Source organism: Labrus mixtus, chromosome 23, assembly GCF_963584025.1.
Source record: "Labrus mixtus chromosome 23, fLabMix1.1, whole genome shotgun sequence".
NCBI classification, from domain to species: domain Eukaryota; kingdom Metazoa; phylum Chordata; class Actinopteri; order Labriformes; family Labridae; genus Labrus; species Labrus mixtus.
Genome location: NC_083634.1, coordinates 13,522,835 through 13,536,093, shown reverse-complemented (window position 1 = coordinate 13,536,093; position 13,259 = coordinate 13,522,835). Strand labels below are relative to the sequence as shown.

Sequence of the window (13,259 nt, the reverse complement as noted above, 5' to 3'; positions counted from 1 at the left end):
AGGAGATCCTCACAGAGCAGGTAAGTGGTAAGAGGCCCAGGTGTGACTGTGAGGAATGCTACAAGGAGAGTGCTCCCTCAACCTCAGGCCTCAGCTCCTCCACCAAGAGGAGCAGGGAGGAGAGCTACATGGACTCCGCTCCATCCACCTCAGGCTCCTACAGAAGAAGAGGATTCTGGGAGTATCCCCCTGTGGTTGATGACAGCTATTCTGATTTAGATGACAACCCTGATTCCTCCTCTGCAGTAGAAGAGGAAGCCAGACCAGGGGACATTCCTCCAGTGTCCTCTGAGGATGAAGATGAGGATGAGGTGATCGAAGAGGAGAGCGAAGAGGAGTATGATGAGGAGTATGAAGGGGAGAGGGGAGAGGAGTGGGAAGAGGAGTACGGAGAGGAGAGGGGAGAGGAGTATGAAGAGGAGTATGAAGATGAGTGGGAAGAGGAGTACTATGAGGTGTATGGAGAGGAGAGTGAAGAGGAGAGCGAGGACGACAGGGAACAGGCGACCGAAGACGAGGGCGAGGAGGACTTCTCAGGCTGGTTCAGGGAGGATTCAGGGTATGAATCCATGTATGACCCTGAAGAGGACCTCGAGGATGAAGATGAAGAGGAGGACAACAGATCTCTCTCCCCTTTGGACCAGCAGATACCGGAGGATTTCTACCAGAGATGGCAGCAGGTGTCTCCTCCTGTTCCTGAAGCTCCTCCTCAGCTGCTGACTGTCCGACATCCACAGGAAGAAGATCCTACCTCACCTTCAAGATCAGAAGATAGTGCTCCCTCAACCTCAGGCCTCAGCTCCTCCACCAAGAGGAGCAGGGAGGAGATCCTCACAGAGCAGGTAAGTGGTAAGAGGCCCAGGTGTGACTGTGAGGAATGCTACGAGGAGAGTGCTCCCTCAACCTCAGGCCTCAGCTCCTCCACCAAGAGGAGCAGGGAGGAGATCCTCACAGAGCAGGTAAGTGGTAAGAGGCCCAGGTGTGACTGTGAGGAATACTATGAGGAGAGTGCTACTTCCACTTCAGGCCTCAGCTCCTCCACCAAGAGGAGCAGGGAGGAGAGCTACATGGACTCCGCTCCATCCACCTCAGGCTCCTACAGAAGAAGAGGATTCTGGGAGTATCCCCCTGTGGTTGATGAGGATACCACAGGAGTATGAAGAGGAGTATGGAGAGGAGTGGGAAGAGGAGTGGGAAGAGGAGTATGGAGAGGAGTGTGAAGAGGAGTATGGAGAGGAGTTTGAAGAGCAGTATGGAGAGCAGTATGGAGAGGAGTATGGAGAGGAGTATGGAGAGGAGTATGGAGAGGAGTGGGAAGAGGAGTATGGAGAGGAGTGGGAAGAGGAGTATGGAGAGGAGTATGGAGAGGAGTGGGAAGAGGAGTATGGAGAGGAGTAAGGAGAGGAGTGGGAAGAGGAGTATGGAGAGGAGTATGGAGAGGAGTGGGAAGAGGAGTATGGAGAGGAGTATGGAGAGGAGTGGGAAGAGGAGTATGGAGAGGAGTGGGAAGAGGAGTATGGAGAGGAGTATGGAGAGGAGTGGGAAGAGGAGTAAGGAGAGGAGTGGGAAGAGGAGTATGGAGAGGAGTGGGAAGAGGAGTATGGAGAGGAGTGGGAAGAGGAGTATGGAGAGGAGTGGGAAGAGGAGTATGGAGAGGAGTGGGAAGAGGAGTATGGAGAGGAGTGGGAAGAGGAGTATGGAGAGGAGTATGGAGAGGAGTATGAAGAGGAGTATGGAGAGGAGTGGGAAGAGGAGTATGGAGAGGAGTATGAAGAGGAGTATGGAGAGGAGTGGGAAGAGGAGTATGGAGAGGAGTATGGAGAGGAGAGGGGAGAAGAGAGGAGAGGAGAGGGGAGAAGAGAGCGAAGAGGAGCGCGAACAGGAGTTTGAAGAGGAGAGCGAGGACGAGAGGGAACAGGCGACCGAGGGCGACCAAGGACTTCTCAGGCTGGTTCAGGGAGGATTCTGGGTATGAGTATGACTGGGTGTGCTACTTCCACTTCAGGCCTCAGCTCCTCCACCAAGAGGAGCAGGGAGGAGAGCTACATGGACTCCACTCCATCCACCTCAGGCTCCTACAGAAGAAGAGGATTCTGGGAGTGTCCGACATCCACAGGAAGAAGATCCTACCTCACCTTCAAGATCAGAAGATAGTGCTCCCTCAACCTCAGGCCTCAGCTCCTCCACCAAGAGGAGCAGGGAGGAGATCCTCACAGAGCAGGTAAGTGGTAAGAGGCCCAGGTGTGACTACGAGGAATGCTACGAGGAGAGTGCTCCCTCAACCTCAGGCCTCAGCTCCTCCACCAAGAGGAGCAGGGAGGAGATCCTCACAGAGCAGGTAAGTGGTAAGAGGCCCAGGTGTGACTACGAGGAATGCTACGAGGAGAGTGCTACTTCCACTTCAGGCCTCAGCTCCTCCACCAAGAGGAGCAGGGAGGAGAGCTACATGGACTCCACTCCATCCACCTCAGGCTCCTACAGAAGAAGAGGATTCTGGGAGTATCCCCCTGTGGTTGATGACAGCTATTCTGATTTGGATGACAACCCTGATTCCTCCAGGAAGTGAAAAGTGGAATCTTTGTGTCTGGCAGGACTTTTCAAAGCCCCAGAAACCTTTTCCACATGTCTGGCAGACAATGCTGTTAGGCAACCTTAACAGCTGCAAGTACTGTACAAGCATTAGGCATGCTTTTTGATAGTTTAAATCAACTTCTGGAATACTGCAGACTCAGAGATAGTTACTCTTTCTTACTTTGTTATGTTGTTGTCTGTTTGTCTATGTACGGTCCAGGTGGCTATACCAGACAAAGGTAAGGTAATATTTAATAGCAATAGTTTCTAAAGACGGCTGATAATTCCATGCACAGGTAATGAAACTCTGTTTATTGTCCTCACTGTGTTGCACGTAACCATGTTTTATAAATTAGGTGTAGGTGACTAGCAGACAGAGGTAAGTTTATACTGTCTAACATTAGGAATCTAATGTTCATATCCACTTTTTTTTTAATAAAAAGCAAATTTTGTCTTTAGCCACTTAGTTATACTGTTGTTTGTTTGCTTCTCAGATGTACCAACCCCCCTCCACAAGACGAGACGATGGAGAAGGCCAAGACTCGACACCCAAGATTCCCATGGCAACAGAAGACGTGTTTACTCCAGAGCAGATGTGAAGGATGGATGACTACAGGACCAGCTGGAGAGCGATGGGCACCTTGCTGTCACACAGCAAAGTAAGTGCTGATAAACTTAAGATGACTTTACACATGTGTCTTCTTTTTACTTTAGGTAAAGATATCATGCAGAGGTTGTAATACTATGTCCACACTAACACATGTCTTATGAATCTTTTTCACAGGGCAGGACTCCTCTGTGTTTCCAGTGTTCCTGCATGGGGCATCTATGAACGGACAACCAATCATTCCTCCAGAAGCCTCAGAGACCCACAAGCCCCTCCTCGTCAGCCCCACCAACCCAAACCCCTCAACACCACCCTCTTCACTCTTTTTTTTTTTTAATCCTAAATAAATAATATTTGTGTGCCATAAATGATCTTGTTTGTTTTAAGTTCATAGTTGACATTTTAATTATAAACTAAGTGAATGTACAGTAAATATTATATGTATAACTTACTTATCTTATATCTAACTGTACATGTTTTAAACCAGGGTTCATTTCAGACTCTGAAAATACTAAACAAGTTAAATAATGTTCACATAAACAGTTCTATATCACTGAGTCAAAAGGTGACTACAAAATTGCTATAGGGCATTCTCTGGCCTTAAAATAATTTCTAGATTATACTTCATTGAAAAAGGAAAACTAATAAATGCATTTGTGAGGAAGCATGGAGGAATTATGTGGATGTCAGCGAGAGATAAGCTCAACTCAAGGAGTCCCATTAGATATGTTCAGAAGTTCCAGTTCAGCACTGAGTTTCATGAGGAATAAAGTGTCAAGCTGCATGCACTAATAAAACAAAACACTGGCAAATGCACAGATAGAGACAGCATAGTAAATGAGCCCCTATCCTCTTTTCAGTATAGTGTGTTCCAGGCTATTTTTCTTTTGCAATATTTGGATGAAGTTATCAACAAAAAATAGATGCATTCTCAAGAGGAAAGACTGTTTTCTATTTACATGTTTTTAACACGCTTCAGGGTATTTCATCTGAATTTAGGATTGTGTCAGTATTTGGGTGGTTTAAATCAGTTTGGTGTGGTTTCATGCATGTCAATAGCTCTTGGCAAGCTGGTGTCATATGCCACATTGGTGCACAGAGAGACTGTTTCCTAGGACTGTGGAAATGACAAAAATATCCAACTGGAAATATTATGTGTGCATAATGAAATCTGTTTGGCCTAAGTGTAATTTGAATTTTGAAATCTTATTTTATGGAAGTAATTACTGACATGATGTCAAGGAGTTTGTCTTTGCATAAATAGCCTACATAAAAATACGAGAAATCATCTTAACATGGTACATTTTGAATGATTTAAATGTACATGTTTGTGTTTACTTGGCATCCCCCCAGTAATCATTTTTTTGTTAAATGTTTTTTTTTCTTTTTGGAAAAACACCCAAACCCTCAAACATGCAACAAACTTTGTACATTTCCTCAGGCACTCCTTTATGTAGGCCTACTTATCTATGAAAGGAAATTGATTGAGAAAACTCACTTTTCAGAGGATTTCATGATGGCACGGCATCTTTAGAGATAAGGCCACAATTAAATATAGCCTGCTCCCTTCCTGAACATACATTATTATCCTAAACGCATCCTTCTGCCTTGCACATCTGTTGGGTTGGCATGTATCATATTTTAAAGATAGCTCCTATAGAATAAAATATAGACATACAAATAATGCCATTCAAGCATTACTTATGGGCCTCCATACATGTGTGGTGTGTTGGTGTCTGTGTCCTCTGTCTTCTGAAGTTTTGGTTTGTTTGGGGTTGACACGGGAGGTTTCTGGGTGGGAGGTGGACGTGTTTCTCCCGTCGATCAGCCAATGACAGCGCGCAGGTGAGTAGTTATGTCGTGAGTGGATATCATTCATTCAGCGATTGGCCGCGCTTCAAACCGGCGAGTATGACGGACGCGGACATTGCGACAACCAAGTGAAAAAAAATATAATCACAGTGAGCCGAAACGCCGAGCGAACAGATAAAGTTTGTTCTGAAACGAGGGTTCACTTTTGGGGGTTTGGCTTTCACCCACGGACGCGGAGTTGGCGTGCTTCCTGTTGGACAGGCAGGTGCCAAACACCAAGGTCAGCTCACACTACCGTGCAGTAGCTTGCATTGTTGGTACAAGTATAAGTAAACGTCCTGTAGTGAGTGTGTGCGCCCCTGGGGACGAGCCCAGGAGCAGGGGCCCACTTTGAATGTTGTGTTTACAAGCTGCAACGAACATTTCTCCTGACTGTACCTTTAAGTAGCCTAATGTTTTGCGGCCACAGGTGCGTGAAGAGGAGCTGTTACTCACACTGACCTGAACCCTCCGGAGGACAACGGGACAACAAGATGCCCCTGAAGCGGACGAGAAACGCAGCAAGTGCCCAAATTAAAGAGCAGCTGAGCCGGGAGCTGCGACAGAGCAGGCTGACTCTTTTCATTCAACAGTTTGAGAAAGAAGGTTTGGTAGACTTTGACTCCAGGTCAACTGTCAGGTCATCCTCTGCAGGTGTGACGCTCTGCCCTAAAACTGCCAAACATTTACCTTCACAGCACAAGAGCGCATGAACGAGTTGGAGGCCAAGCTGGAGAACATGCTGGGGACAGTGGACATAGTGTTCAAAGTGGAACTGATGAAGATGCCTCCTCCTCTAAGAAACACACTCATAGGGGATTTGATAAGCGGTGAGACGTGCGTCATCATCCACACATTAAATAGATCATAATTCAAGGATGCATGAAATTATTTGTCGTTTCTTTCTTTTTTTTTCTGTGATAGATGAGGATATCTCAGCTAGCGATGTGTCTATTGCAATGAAGGTGAGTTAATTCCATTGTTTAGGTCAATTTGGAGCTTTTTATGTTATAAAAAGTACAATATAATCCCTCCTTTATTTTTTAGAATGAGACCCTTGAGATGAACCAACCCCTCAAGAGGGTGCCAAGTAAAAGAGGTAAAGCTGCTCCGTAAACCAAGATGGAAACAACACAGCTTCAAACCCTGAATAAAGAAGTCATCCTATGTGCTTTTTTTATTTTTTTTTTTAAAGCAAAATCAACGGACTCTCCACCGGTTCAGATCACCCCAGCCCAGCGGTCCTCATCAAGAACCTCAAAGGTAATTAAAAAAAAAATCAAAAGCTTATATTCCAAACTTTCAAACTTGACCATTTCAGTAAATGTTTGTTTTCTATTTCTCTTAGTGTGGAAAGGGGACAAAAAAGACAAGGACTTTAGTTGGGAGCAACAGCACCGGAAATCTCAGGTAAGATTGCAGACGCAGGAGTCAGAAAAAAAACCGATGCTGTGAATCAGTATGGACACTTTGACGCCATTCTCTACAGGGGCTCCTCAGTCACTGCGAAAAGAACGCAAAGCCGCTTGACCAAGACCAATGACCAGACCATTCCGGCCAAACCTAAACTCAGGTCTGTTATTAGTAGACATGTTGTATTTAGTATTACATTTATGTGACGGTGTTTTTTTTCTGTCCTAAAGAGTTAAACTTGCTGTCGCAGGTCTGTCGTCTCCACTGGTGATCTGCACTGTTCAATGGCAGGCTCTGCTGCACACATCACTGTCACAACAGCACAGGGACAGGTACTGTTTAGTTTATTTCACAGGCCTATCTGTAAGGGGCGAAGCAATGCTGTATGATTCTTTAATTATCATAATAATTAAGATTCCTTCTATGACCCAACAGAACTGAATGATTGAAGTTTGTACTGGATTGTTATCTGATGACCATATTTTCTTCTCGTTCCCAGACTGTCAGCTTCTCTGAAGAGACCAAGGATGAGATAAACTTGGACTTACTGGATGATGAGGCATGGTGCCAGATTCAGAAGCTCACCGTAAGACAGAGTTCATCTTTAAATGTGCCTCATGAGTGTTTGTGCCATTTCAGAGTAAAACTCATGACTAAAGCCTTAAAACAATATATATATACAGTATATCTTAATATTCAAAACATACATTTGTTCCAACTTGTAATCCCTCTGTGCAAATTTGATTTTCAGAGTCTGATGGCATATCTGTCAAGGCGAAGCCGCTGTCAGCAATGAGTAAAGATCCACTCAGACCCACGTTTTTCAATGTTTCCAGCATTTGACAACAAAGTCTGTTCTCAAAGTCGAAATCAGTGTATATACGTTGGGTTTATTACTCGTCAGATGTTCTAATAAGAGTATCAGTTGTGTGTTTTGGTTGTCTGAAAAAGTTTTAAAGTTTTTGTATAATAAAGCTTATTTGTGTTTTCCTACATGATTATAATTTTATTCAAGAGAAAAACTCTATTTGTTGTTACTCTGTCTGGAGTTTGGGACATGATAAATCAGCTTATCATCGGGAGGGGTAAGAGTTCAAACCTTTAGAAATGAGTACATGATTTTATTGTAATGATTGTTAATGATGCGTTGAGAAATTGACTCAGTAAATACGAAAGTGTCTGATTCCAGTCAAGTTTATGTGGAAAAAGTAGCAAAAAATAAGCTTTAACATTCACGTCTCAGTTTGAAAACTGCACATTTTGACACCTCGTGATTTCAAGAATTACAGTACAAAAAAAATGTTTGAGATGGGGCAGATTAAGCTTTTTATCCCTAATACATTCCACGTTATTTAAAATGTCCTACAAAGAAGATTGTTAGAACATAAAACTGAAGAACTACTGCTGCTGCTGTGAGTGAAGTGACTGCATCTCGACCTCCATGGGCTCCTCTCGGTGTGTCTGGGCGGCGGGAGAGCCGGAGCACGGAGCTTGTGTGCAGCTTCCGGAATGCGACTCTGGATCTATGCGGGGATAGAAAGGACCGACCAGCCAGTTGAGTGGGGTGTTATTGACCAGGTAATCCATGACCTTGTCCAGGGAGTTTTTCATTTCACTCAGATGCGCTTTGCTGCTGGTTAGCACACTATCTGGCAGGTCTCTCAGCGCTTTGGCTTTGCTGAAGCCGTTGTAGACGTGTGTGGCAGAGCGGCTAAGGGAGAGCGCCTCATGCTGGATGTGGCTGGGAAGGCCCTGGAGACTGGAGACGAGGCCCAGACAGGTGGTTTGGAGCTGCGTGGTGAGGGAACGTGCCAGGGCCAGGGTGCGAGACTCGATAACCTGAGTGGCGGGAATTAAAAAATAATGACAATGAAAAATCTGAGGCGGGAAAAAAACATGGTGTGTAACCCAACTATTCACATAAAACAGAATAAACAATGTGACATCTCTTTCATTAGTGTCTTCCACCTCCTTACCTCTGCCTCGTGACCATACTCCTGGTTTGGACCACTGGACTTCCAGCCCACCAGGGAGCTCCCATTTCTGTCATTTTGAATCTAGAAGAAAAACATATCAGACGTTTTTTTGTTGTTGTCTTTTTAACATTTGTAAGCCGTCATAATATCAGCATTTTACAATCCATGTTTTAATGACTATGGACTGGAGGTAGTTTTTTTTTGTTAATGGGATGCAGTAGATGCTTTTAATATGTTTAATGACCTACCAGGTCAACAGTATAGTTGAGCTCGGAAATGAATTTCCTGCTCGTCATCTTGCCGTCTTGGATCTTGACCAGGGCTCGGTTGTATGCCCGCTGCCTGAGCTTGGTGGAGAGGGAACCAAGCCGGACATAGTAGCTCGTCTTCTTGTTGTCAAAGCCCCTCACAGCCTCCATCTCTGCCATGTGGGGGAGAAGAAGAGGACAAACAACATTTGATGACTGAGTCCTTCTCAGGATTTCTGGTAGAGTTTGCATGTTGTCCATGAAAAATGTTACAAGGTCAAAACAGATTGGCAAAACAGATCCCTTCAAATTAGCAGGCTTGTTTGTTCTTACCACAGTTCACTCTTAACAAAGACCCCTTTTATGATGCAAGCAAACATACTAACAGCATTATCTGGTAAGTCTTGTTTTCCTGGAAACTTGACCAAATCCATCATGAACGCATAATTCAGCAGTTTAGCAATAACTGACCTTCAATACATTTTCTAGAAGAAAAACAAGCTCAACCTCACTCTTAAAAATTAGTTTTTCTTGCAGCAAAACAGAGAAACACAGTCACTGGAATGAGGAGGTTTCACTCACCCAGCTCGTCGTCCGTCAGAGGCAGATACTGCTCCACCAGACTCTCAGAGGTACTGAGGGCCGTGTCCACCCCGCTGCTGACCAGCTGAGCCACTCTGCTTTCCAGCACCGTGGTCACACTCCCGCTGACCACCGCCCTGGTCCTCTCCATCCCATCGTGCACCGCGCCCCGCGTCATATTCACAGCACTGGTCAGAGTGTCTGAAACTGTGTCCTTGGCACCGGACACTTTGCCAGTCACAACTTCTTTGGCATTGGTTACCACACCCTTAGCACTAGAAACAATCTGGGTAATAAAAATACAAACAAAAATAGTTGTAATGATTAGGGGAAAGTTGTTTTTTGGAATTGTTAGGACAGTGGATAGAGTGGGGAACGACATGCAGGAAAGGAGCCACAGATACGACCCAAAACAAGGCTGCCCGCCCGGAGAGACCTCAGCCTTTGCACATGTGGCGTGGTGAGGGGAAGGTTTAAAGTTCAAGTAAGTGAAGAAAGAAAGAGTTTACAGGAGGTCAAACCCTCAGGATTGACCAACAGTAACTGTCAGCCAGAACTTGCGCAATCTGATCGCTCATTCACTACATACCTGCTCAGATGGCTGGTGAAGTATCGGCAAGGTTTTCTCAATCTTGTCCAAACCCTTACATGCCAGGTCATTGGCAATGGCAACTATGAAAAACAAGCAATTTAAAGTAAATAGGATGTAATCAACAAGCTTAAACAAGATCCATTCAATACATTCATAAAAACAACAAGCAGAACAAGCAGTCATATGTGAGAAAAAGATGTGTCACATTTGTCTGGAGTGAGTGATTCAAAGTAAACAGAAAAACTGGGTGAAACATCAAGCTGACTACGAGCAAAACCATCTGACCTGAAGTTCCTGTTTCTCTGAGTGACTCAGCTGGACAGCACATAACTGTCCTCTGAACGTCAAAGACACATCTACAGATTGATTCTATTTTGCATTAACAGAACCAAAGTGATAGGGTTCGTACTCTGAGGTTCCAGCTTGTACATGATGGGTGACGCCGTGGTGACGACCACGGAGGTGATGTTGCGGACGCCTTGCTCGGCGGCCTCACACACCGTCTTGAAGTAAGGGTGGGTGTCCTTGGTGTTGCAGTACACGCTGGATACCAGGCCATAGGTGGAGCTCACCAGGGGGAGGCTGCTCACCCTCTCCACCACATTCTGTGAGGAAAAACCACAGAGAAGGCTTACTGAAGGCTCATAATACAACAATAGTTTCACTTTGTGTTGACAAAACAGTTTCTGAGTCAAAACACAACTTAAACAAATACTGTCTTTAAGCAGCAACACTTCTACCCTCAACACTTTTTCATTTATTTCTGTATAGTGTTCTTTAACTTTGAAATATAAAGGGTTCTTCTAAATCCTTAATGTGTAAAGGCATACTTACTTTCTAGTGTCCTTTCTTGGTATTAAAACATATCTTATTCCAACTCTACCCAGGAAACTCACCTGATTTGAGATAACTGCTGCTGCCATGTCTGCTGAATCAAAACCTACAAAGATAAAACAAAACATGTAGCATCTCAATTTAAAGGCACACATGTTGACATATTCTTAAGAGAGCCATAGGAACTTGACAGAAACTACAGGGTCTATTACTTTCGTTATTTATCCATAGCAGAGGGTGTGTAATAATAGTTATGTAGCCTAATAATACAGGATAGTTGTCAAGTCGTACAATTAGTAGGCTGACTTAAAAATATAGGAAGAGACTCACCAAGTTTCAGAGGTCTATCCGGACTGTCAATGAGCTGACTGATGCTGTGTGGGAGGCGCGGCAGCTGTATTTATATTCTGTAATTATCGCGAGATGTGGTGCTTCCCCCATGACGTCAGCGACAGTAACGTTTCTAGGGCAAAGGTGAAAGGGGTAAAAGTTTAGTCGGGGGGGGAATTCCTATGAGAGCAGCCATCACGTGGACAAGGTATTACACACAAAAGCAGTCTGATTTCTTAAGCTGTCATCATAACCCAACGAGACTTTCGCTGGAAAGAGGAATATTCAGTTTTTTGACAAAAGACAAAAAAAGCTAATACACAACACCGCACCTGAAGTTTTCCGAGAGCCTCACTTCACCTGCTTTCTTCACACATTATCTTTAGTTACCTCTTAAAGTATTCTGAAGTCTTTACTTAGGTGCACACGACCCTATATGAACTTTACCTTTGTTTTGTTCTTTACTGTTTCTGTGCTTAGTTTAAGTAAATGTATACTGAAAGATACTAATAACAGACAATACAAACATTAAAACTACATTTTATACATCTTCATTAAGGCCCATTTAGATGCACTTACATTGACCATGAAGAATACATGCAACAAAGTCAGACTTGGTCTTTTGTTATTTTTTTAAAACACAGACAAGAATAGTATCAGAAATTGAAAATCTTATTGTCACCTCTACATTTTTTTTAGTTTGACTCTTTAAGAGCTAAATATGACCCTTATTAATCTATGGAGGGTTAAAGTGGTAAAAGTAAGATAATTAAAATAGTCTGAAGTCAAATATTCACCATTTAAATATTTGCTAAGAATGAGGTCAGCTGAGCTATACTTTCTCATGCTATTTTTCAGAAACATAAGTCGTTTTTTTTCCCCTAGTTAATGCAAGAAATTCAACCTAACACTTGCTTAATACATTTCTGATGACTTTTTTAATGGCCTGAATCGTACCATATGCCAGAGGTTTACCCACACATCAACATGTCTGTGTTTGCCAGTAGCTCATCACAGCCACATGTGTGACTCTGTTTCTCATTTGAGGGCAGCTCAATATTATTTCTACGTGTCAAAGCTTATTTCTGTCAAGATTTTTTTTTTCGCACGTGTTATTAAAAATGTAAATTATGTGCTAATGTGGTTTCCTAGATACGACACATTTGGTAGCCAGATGAGGAAACATGGGCTTAGTTCAGATACTCCAGTTGGCGCACACATTTGTGGTCCTGGATTGTGTGGATGTGTCCCTTGAGGCCCATTTATCAGCTCTTGTATAACTAATAAATAGACCCCATATGAAAATGTTGGCTGAAGTAAACCACAGACTGTCATTTTTCACAAAGTTCTGACTGGAGGAAGTCCACAAAATAAGATTTTAGCATGGTCTGATTAATCCAATGTCATATACAATCTGCAGTCCTTCCTCTACTCTACACAATGACCACGTTGCACTGGAGTCTGGACATTGATCTGCTTTTATTTTATTGTCCATGTCACATCCTTTTAATTAATTCGTCAGCATTTATATGATAAAAAGCAAAGTCAAAGCTGATAAAGCATTATGACTCACCAGCATTATTTCATGACATTACTGGTTGTTAAAGGGTGCAATATTTGGCTTACAGTTTATCTGTGATATTAAACCTTTACTATTAATTTTAGGTTTAGAGGATTACAGATGGGTCAGCGTCTTTTAAATGTGGGAATAGGAACATCGAGCTTCAAACTCCAGTTAGATCGTAAACACAATGTTGTCTATGTGATCCTAAGTGTCAATGACCTATTTCATTCACTCAGTTCTTTACACCTTGTAATTCGAGGTTACACAATTTATTTGAACGTTAATTTACATTTAATGAAAAGGTTGTGCCATTAGATTTTACCACCATAAGCCCATCAATTACTCTACTAATGAAACACCCACTAAAGCTAAGTGAAATAGTACAGGATGTCCGACTGCTAAGTGGTACTCTGATTAAGCACATAGTGAAAATGGAAATCAAAAGTTATACATTTCCATGGTTGTTTTGGTTCAGTGTCCTTACTTGACTTGTTTTTCATTCTGAGAAATAAAGTTGCCGTCTTCCAGTCAAGCTGAAAGTTCAAACCACCCGACGTTATTCTGCAATCTGTGTCTGACAATCTCAGAAAAGGTCATCTAAGAGAAAGGCAAAACACTGGAAGGCATTTTTTACAGTTTTTTTTAAGTAGAACTGTGACCTGATGGTCATACCAGAAATGTTTAAGACGTA

The 13,259-nt window shown here is 43.3% G+C and overlaps 2 protein-coding genes across 3 annotated transcripts; one reads left to right on the top strand and one right to left on the bottom strand.

The window, feature by feature from the left end:
* Positions 1–5,492: 5,492 nt before the first annotated feature.
* cdca9 (cell division cycle associated 9) lies at positions 5,493–7,725 on the top strand. 2 transcript variants are annotated; one of them, XR_009666835.1, is made up of 10 exons: positions 5,493–5,635; positions 5,728–5,859; positions 5,954–5,994; positions 6,077–6,128; positions 6,225–6,292; positions 6,378–6,439; positions 6,519–6,602; positions 6,673–6,774; positions 6,942–7,028; positions 7,194–7,725. XR_009666835.1 is itself a non-coding variant. In XM_061031844.1 (10 exons), exons 1-10 carry the CDS (start codon positions 5,524–5,526, stop codon positions 7,236–7,238), a joined length of 765 nt encoding a protein of 254 aa, XP_060887827.1. In that variant the 5' UTR covers positions 5,493–5,523; the 3' UTR covers positions 7,239–7,725. The 2 variants fall into 2 exon arrangements, 1 of the variants encoding a protein (XP_060887827.1); XM_061031844.1 differs by having other exon boundaries at positions 6,693–6,774.
* Positions 7,621–11,068, bottom strand: plin2 (perilipin 2). Its single transcript, XM_061031852.1, is given in 8 exon segments — positions 7,621–8,281; positions 8,419–8,537; positions 8,663–8,839; positions 9,249–9,534; positions 9,838–9,920; positions 10,250–10,445; positions 10,737–10,781; positions 11,005–11,068. Coding segments are annotated over 7 exon segments (1,329 nt in total). The 5' UTR covers positions 10,764–10,781; positions 11,005–11,068; the 3' UTR covers positions 7,621–7,840.
* Positions 11,069–13,259: the final 2,191 nt, after the last annotated feature.